This window comes from Lonchura striata, chromosome 14 (genome assembly GCF_046129695.1).
Source record: "Lonchura striata isolate bLonStr1 chromosome 14, bLonStr1.mat, whole genome shotgun sequence".
Classification (NCBI taxonomy): domain Eukaryota; kingdom Metazoa; phylum Chordata; class Aves; order Passeriformes; family Estrildidae; genus Lonchura; species Lonchura striata.
The window spans coordinates 14,934,671-14,942,699 of record NC_134616.1 but is presented as its reverse complement, the minus strand read 5'-3'; the positions used below and the strand labels follow the sequence as shown (position 1 = coordinate 14,942,699).

Here is an 8,029-nt window from a genome sequence, read left to right as displayed (position 1 = left end):
ATTAATAATGAAAAGGGGAAAAAGGAAGAGGCAAAGCTCAGCCCTCCCTGTGCAGAGAAGTACCTTGCCTCTCACCAGCACTTCTGGCACTGGGCCATGGGAAGCAGCAAGTTGGGCCTGTTTCACCACAGGAAAGAATAAGGGGAAGGGAAAGGGGAAAAGCAGTCCATCTGGATCCCAGGAATGATGCTTCCCTGGCCTTGCCGCTCTTCTTCAGCCCAGGGCTTCCCATCTGGTAAGCAGCCTGAAGCAAAGGTCCCCAGGTACCTTGCAGAGGGGCTTCTCAGCAGTCCTGCAGTGCCAGGAAGCCAGGCTGGGGCTGGGGGCTGCTCCAACTAGGAAAGGCAGTGCAGGCTTTTTAGTGCTGTGGGAAGAGGCTGGATGGAAGCAACAACCCAGCTCTCCTTGCAAAAGGGACATGCCAGGCACAAATGCTCTTGAGCCTGCACACAGCAGAGTCCAGCGGGAGGAGCCAAGGACCTGCATTCTACCTGATTTGGGGGTTTAGCTGAGGGAATGTCAGAGCTAAGGAGAGCTGGCAGAGGTCTCACCTCCAGCTGGCCCCAGCATCCATAGATTGTGAGCAGGACTGAGACCACAGCCTTGTCTCGATGCTTGGACAGCTGGCACAGCTCCTGCTGCACACCCATGGCTTCACCTTGCACTTCTTGCTCTCCTCATCTTTTCTCCCACACGCCCCATGTCCAGGGGCAATTTCAGCTTGCGTGGTGGGAGTCACACCCCTGTAGCAGGGCTGGGATTCCCAAGGGCCTTGCCAGGAGCACCAGCATGGCAGTGCTTTGGAGACTGGAAAAGCCAGCTTCCCAGTGCCAAGCCTGGGCAGGATAGCTAGACATGAACCTTTCCCAAAGCAGGGAGCTCATCCCAGCCTCCACAGAGCTATGGGCAGACTTGGATGGGAGTTTGGGCTGAGGATCTTATCCCACGGGATAACCACTGGCAGTGGGATGTGTCCTGGCTCTGTCTGGCTAGTATGCACCAGCTTGTATTTTTGGCCGGGCTATGCACTGCCTTAATATGCATAGGGCAAGGCAGGCACCTGGATCCCACAGGATCCCAAACCAAGAGCAAGCAAGCCTCAAGGAGCCCCAGGCCAAGGACAGAAGCAGTGACACCGGGGCAATTGGGGCTGGAGAGGACAAGTGGCCAAGGAGGGAACAAGGTGGGCTGGAGCTGCAGCAACCCTGACCAGTTTTGGGTCTGAAGGGACCCAACATCTGTGTGACCCAGGTTTAAACCTCCAGTGAACCTGTGAGCAGAATTCTTCTGCTCCTGGCTGTCCACGGTCCAGGTCTTTCTGCTGGAGAGGTGGCAGAGCTGCCTGCATGCAGCAGTGTGCAGCATGCATGCAAGCCATGTGCCTGATCCTGCCCACGCAGCCCTTGGGCAGCAGTTTTAAATCCCCTCAGATGCTGGCACTGCTGTGTTTCCCTGGCCAGGGGTTCATCAGCTCCACCCACAACAGCAGCACATGGCTGTGCGATTATCTGAAAGGATTTTCTTGGGTTAAACTTAGGAATTTGAAAAGTTTTTCTGGGAATCTGGTGGCCAAGGGGAAGAAGCTCTTCTCTGCTGCAGTGCTGAGCTCTGCTGAGTTTTCCTCAGAGGGGCTTCACTTGTGCCCAAGAGCTGCCGAGAACACAGAACCACTGCATGGGTGGGGGCACGAGAGCAAAGAACTCTGCTGGAAACTCAAAAAGGAGCAGAGTGATACAGTGAGCACCAAGCATACAAACATGGATCATGTGTCTCACACGTGAAAAGTGGGTGGCTTTTCCAAGACTAGTTTATCAAGGAACAAAGCAAGCTGTGGGTGTGAGGAGTCTCATGCATTCCTTTCCTGATACATGGAAATTGACTTCAAACCAACTGCCAGGCTGAGCGAGCCTTGTCCGAGCTCTCCCCGTCCAGCAGCCTGGCTGCAGGACAGGGGTCTCCCCAAGAACTGCAGTGCCCTCGGGGCTGGTCCTGGATACACGTGGGGTGCTCTTACCCTCGGCAGATGTCCGAGAAGTGGCCGGTCTCTCATCCAGCCCCGTAGCACAATGACTGTGACAGTGACTGTGACATCCTGTGGGTGATGGGGGAGTCCCAGAGAGCCTCACCCCGAACTTGGTCAGCCTGTAGGACACCACATGAGCAGTGCTCCTGTGCTAGTGCAGACAGACAAAGTAGGCTTAGACTGGATATAATAAAAATATCTCCGCTGTGAGGGTGGGCAGGCCCTGGCACAGCGTGCCCAGAGCAGCTGGGGCTGCCCCTGGATCCTGGCAGTGCCCAAGACCAGGCTGGACATGGGGCTTGGAGCAGCCTGGGACAGTGGGAGGTGTCCCCACCCATGGCAGGGGGTGGAACGGGTTGAGCTTAATGTCCCGTCCCACCCAAAGCGCTCCGTGATTATCCAAGCGATCCAAGAGCCCTCTGTCGCGACACGGGGGCAGGGAAGGTGCGTGGCCAGCACACCCTGCCCCAAACCCCAGAGGATGGAGCTCCCCAGCCCATGGGAAGGGGCAGCCCCGAGGTCTGGGACGCCCAGCAGACGGAGGCAGCGGAGGCAATGGACCCAGCGGAGGCAGTGCAGGCAATGCAGGCAGTGAACCCAGTGAAGGCAGTGACCCCAGCGGAGGCAGTGCAGGCAATGGAGGCAGTGCAGGCAATGGAGGCAGTAATCCCAGAGGATCCAGCGGCCCCAGGTGCCCGCTCCGCCCGCCGCAGGCCCAGCAGCGCCGGCATGGGCATGGCGGCCCCGGCGCTGCAGAGCGCAGAACGGATTTAAACGGCGCCCGCTCCCACCAATCAGCGCCCGCCCTGCCGGCGCTCGCCCCGCCCCTGCCTCATGCTCGCCTTGCCATTGGTCAGCGGCGTTGAATTTTAAACCCTGCCGCCCCGCTCCTTAGCAACTGCATCCCTGCGCGCACGCCGATTGGCCGGCGCCTGGCACCGCCTCGCACGCTGATTGGGCGAGGCTCGGCCAGTGCTGGCCGGCCGCTACCGAACTGCTACTTTCAAAAGTGCCGGGCCGCAGGTGCGGGACAGCGAGCGGGCATGGGTGAGTGGGGAAAGGACACCCGGGCATGGGTGAGTGGGGAAAGGATACCCGGGCATGGGTGAGTGGGGAGAGGATACCCAGGGCATGGGTGAGTGGGGACACCCGGGCATGGGTGAGTGGGGAGAGCCGGGCATGGGTGAGTGGGGACACCCGGGCATGGGGAGAGAGTGGGGAAAGGATACCCGGGCATGGGTGAGTGGGGACACCCGGGCATGGGTGAGTGGGGAGAGGATACCCGGGCATGTGGGAGTGGGGAGAGCCGGGCATGGGGAAACGGGGAGAGGAGAGCCGGGCATGGGGAGAGGATACCCGGGCATGGGGGAGTGGGGAGAGGATACCCGGGCATGGGTAAGTGGGGAGAGGAGAGCCGGGCATGGGGGAGCGGGAAGAGGATACCCCGGGCGTGGGTGAGCTGGGAGAGCCGGGCATGGGGGAGTGGGGAGAGGAGAGCCGGGCATGGGGAGTGGGGAAAGAACATCCCCATCCCAGGCGTGGGGGAGCGGGGAGAGCCGGGCATGGGTTAGTGGGGAAGGGACATCTCTGGGCATGGGTGAGTGGGGGGATCCCCCCTGGCTATGGGGGAGTGGGGCCTCAGGGCTGCGGGGGAGTGGGCAGCACTGGGACCCGTAATTGGTGGCAGGCGTGGGGACACCGGAGGGTGCAAGGGAGTAAGGGCTGCCAAGATCCCCAGCTCCCCTGGGAACTCTGAGAGATGCAGGAGAGAGGGGAACTTTGGGATTTCCGAGTCCCCCAGGGGACCCTGAGGTTGTGGGAGAGGGGGGGATCTCCAAGACCTCCAGCTCTCTGAGGAAGTTCGAGCCCTTGCGTCCTTCTCTGGGGTGCAGGAATGTGGGAATTGCCTGTCCCCCCTACCACCTCGCCCAGCAGAGTGCTTTTGGTGGTGGTCTTTGGGGTCTGTGTCCCTTCCTCCCTGGGAGCACCCTAGCCAGATTTGTCCCTTGCCAGGGCTTGTCTTGGGGCACCACCCCCCTGCCATGCTCAGGGAAAGCATCAGTCCTGCTGTGCTAACCCCCAGGAGGGACAAACATCCTCCTGCGCTGCCCCAAGGGAGGGTGTCCCTGGAGGCAGGTGGGCAGCAGCCTCCATCACACCATGCTTTGCCCCCAGCTTGCTCACAGAGACCAAGGGAGAGGGTGCCGTTGCCACGCACTGCCAAGATGCTGGCCACCAAACAGCCCCGGGCAGGCAAGGCAGGCCCTGCTACAGAGAATGTCGACCCTGAGAAGGTGAGCACCCAGCCAAGCGAGGGCTGTCGAGCCCCTGTGGGGCTGCTGAGCACCATCTTCTAACAGCCTCCATTGCAGGAGGAGAGCTCTCACGCCAAGAGGTCTTCATCCTCACCCCAGGGTGGGCCCAAGAAGAGATCAGCCTTTGGAGACCTCACCAATGTGAGTGCTTCTGTGAGGGTGGGGGCTCTGGTGTGCCCTGTGAGCTCCCCGTGGTGGGGGGCACACCCCATGCCCATGAGGAAGAGGAGGGCTCTCCCTGCAGGGCACACCTTGCTCTCCACCGTGCAGCCCCTGCATGCCCCTGTTGTGACCCAAACAGGCTCGCAAGAACCAGGTGGTGGCAGGCAAGAAGGAGGCTGTGAAGGTTGCTCCACCCAAGGCACAGAAGACACATAATGCCTTAGGGATAGCCAAGAACAACGAAATCAACCTTAAAAAGTGAGTAGCTGGTGGCAGGGGTTTGCTGCAAACTTGTCCCATGGGGACAAGTAATAGGGGCTTCCTTTGGGTGATGGAGGCTGAGCCAGATGCAGGAGGGAACAAGTATAGCTATTATAAATGGCATTAGGTTGTGGCAGGGGAGGGTTAGGTTGGATATGAGGAAAAATTTCTTCCCCAGAAGGGCTGCTCAGCCCTGGCACAGGCTGCCCAGGACAGTTGTAGAGTCACCTTCCATGGAAGGATTTAAAAGTCATGTGGATGTGCCCACTGGGGACATTGTTTAGTGGTGGGCATGGCAGTGCTGGGGGAACTGCTGTCCTCAATATCTTTAAAGGTCTTTTCCAACCTAAGTGGTTCTAGGAGTCTGTGGGGATATTTTAGGGTTGGTTTTGCCCCTTCCTGAAGCAGCAAGAGTCTCTGGAAGGCCCCTTTAAACCAAGAAGTTTGGTCTTCTCCCAGCAATGATTTATTCTCCTCTCCTTCCCAGGTCAATGAAGAAAACTCCCCCAACAGCTCCTGCAGAGCCCAGAGTGGATCCTGTGCCAGAGAAGCCGGTGTCAGTACAGGAACTGAAGCCCCCTGAGCAGAGGGTAGGGACCTGGGCTGCAGCACTGCCCCAGGCCCATCACAGCACCAGTCTGTGGCTGCACTGGTGGTGCTCGGGCACCAGGCAGTGCTCTGGGCCCTGCAGAGACCTCAGCCAGGGCGATGGAAAGCTGGGGAGGGGGGCAAAGTGCACCAGCATCTTCCTTCAGGAATCCTCCCCTGGGAAAGAGTGGGGCAGGGACTGCAGGGTGATGAGGGCAGGGAGGAAAAGGGGGGTGCAGAGGAGCAGCAGCCTTGCCCCGAGAAGGTGACTGGCACCCACAGGGCCTCCCCCTTACTGCTGCCTCCTCCATGCCTGCAGGTGCCAGCAGTGGAGGACATTGACAAGGAGCAGCTGGGTGACCCCTACGCCAGTGCAGAGTATGCCAAGGAGATCTTTGAATACATGCGGGAGAGAGAGGTGGGTGATGCCTGTCCAGGGAAGGAGTGACTGCAGCAGGGCCCCTGACTGCCCAGAGGCTCTGACCACCTGGCAGGGGGCTGCACAGGGTGAGAAGAGGTTTGTTTGAGGGTGGGGGTGTTTGCCCTGTCCCTCACAGCTGGCTCTTTGGCAGGAAAAATTCCTGCTCCCTGACTACATGGAGAAGCAGACAGACATCAGTGGGGACATGCGTGCTATCCTTGTGGACTGGATGGTGGAGGTGCAGGTGAGAGGGCTCAGCTTTGTGCAGAGCAGCCCCTGTGCTGCCTTTGGCACGTGTGACCTGTGTGCCAGCAGAGGCTCCTGCAAGCATTCCCTGTGCAGAGCTAATCCTACCCCACCCTCTGAGCCTGGCCATAGGCACCCTGGCCTTTGTGAGAGCTGGAAGGAGCTGGCCAGGCCCAATTTCTGTCTGGCACTCTGTTCTGATCCCCACTCTCGTTCTTGCAGGAGAACTTTGAGCTGAACCATGAGACACTATACCTGGCTGTGAAGCTAGTGGACCACTACCTGGTGGAGGTGGTGAGCATGAGGGAGAAGCTGCAGCTCATCGGCTCCACTGCCATTCTCATTGCCTCCAAATTTGAGGTGACTCTTTGTGTGCCCTCCTGGGGTGCAGGGGCAGAGGGGCTGTGCCTCTGTGGTCCCTGGGGGGTTTTAGAGAAGGCCAGCTTACTGCCCTGAGGTGGCATGTGTGTCACGCTCCTCCTTCCTGTCCCAAGGGCTGCAAACACAGTCACGATGGGCTGAAACCTGTGTCCTGCTGTCACTGGAGAGCCAGCTTGTCTCTGCTCTGCACTGACCATCAGGATACCTTAGTTTACCTAGCGCAGGCATGAGGCTCAAGTATGGACATCACAAATGTCCCACGGGGTGTTAGCAGTCCTTGCTGAGTCCAGCAGCACGTGAGCACTTACAGGGCCTGCAGGATGGCTGGGATCTCCTGGGTGAGGCCAGGATGAGCCCCTGCTGGGGTGCTGAGTGGCTGTGCCCCTACAGGAGCGGTGCCCCCCGTGTGTGGACGATTTCCTCTATATCTGTGATGATGCCTACAAGCGGGAGGAGCTGATTGCCATGGAGATGAGCATCCTCAGCACCCTCAAGTTCGACATCAACATCCCCATCCCCTACCGCTTCCTGCGGCGCTTTGCCAAGGTGAGTGCTTTTGGAGGGTGGGCTGGGTGCCCCCAGGCACCCCTGCTGTTGGCTCCACGGGACAGTGACTCCCATTGCTGGGGCTTCAGGCTCCCAGCTGGCACCAAGGAAACTTCATCCAAGTCCCCTCAAAAGCGTTCAGGGGTGTGAGGGTGGTGGTCTGGGTTGGCTGGGGGTGTGTGGGATCCCTGTGCTGTGCCCCAGGGGCAGCAGTCGAGGTCCTGGAAAGGCTGGGAAGGGCAGCAGCACTGCTGAAAAGGCTGAGCCTTTCCCTGCCCACCGGCTGCAGTGTGCCCGTGCCACCATGGAGACGCTGACGCTGGCCCGCTTCCTGTGCGAGATCACCCTGCAGGAGTACGACTACGCCCGCGAGAGCCCCTCCAAGCTGGCTGCCAGCTGCCTGCTGCTGGCACTTACCATGAAGAACCTCGGGGGCTGGGTGAGTACTGTCCCTGCCGAGGCGGTGCTGCAGGGGGATGCAACGATGAGTGGGTGATGCACTAGGGCTGTGATCGGATTTGGATGCTGGAAAAGGGAAGAGGATGGCTGTCCTGTCATTGAGGACACGGCTCAGCCCTGCTGTCCCCTTGCAGACCCCTACTCTGGAGTACTACAGTGGGTACAGTGCCCAGGACCTGCACCCCCTGGTGAAGAGGCTGAATTTCCTGCTCACGTACCAGCCCCGCGACAAGCTGAACGCTGTGCGCAGCAAGTACTCACACAGGTGAGGGTCGGGGGGATGTCCCAGGGAGTGACACCACCAGCGTGCACCCCGGGGCTCTGTGGGGTCCTGGGAGCACTGGTGGAGGGGTGTCAGGGCTGTGGTTGAGCTCTAAGCCAACACGTTCCTTCCAGGGTCTTCTTTGAGGTTGCCAAAGTCACCCCCATGGACATGCTCAAGCTCGAGGAGACACTCACTAGCTCCTAGCCCTACTCTGTGAATAAGCCTGTAAATAATGGGGTACCCTCAAGCAGGGTGGTACCATGTACATAATTTTAACTGAGGAAGAGGGGGGGAGGGGAAAAAAAAAGTCACGTGTAACTGTTAATAAAATATGTTTGTTGTACATGCTGGCACAGGAGACT

At 59.4% G+C, this 8,029-nt stretch overlaps 1 protein-coding gene across 1 annotated transcript; it reads left to right on the top strand.

The window, feature by feature from the left end:
• The first annotated feature begins 2,947 nt into the window (after window positions 1–2,947).
• On the top strand, window positions 2,948–8,010 carry CCNB3 (cyclin B3). Its single transcript, XM_077786566.1, has 12 exons — window positions 2,948–3,070; window positions 4,199–4,317; window positions 4,396–4,479; window positions 4,640–4,758; window positions 5,249–5,351; window positions 5,669–5,767; window positions 5,922–6,014; window positions 6,239–6,376; window positions 6,788–6,943; window positions 7,233–7,382; window positions 7,537–7,667; window positions 7,799–8,010. Exons 1-12 carry the CDS (start codon window positions 3,067–3,069, stop codon window positions 7,869–7,871), a joined length of 1,269 nt encoding a protein of 422 aa, XP_077642692.1. The 5' UTR covers window positions 2,948–3,066; the 3' UTR covers window positions 7,872–8,010.
• Window positions 8,011–8,029: the final 19 nt, after the last annotated feature.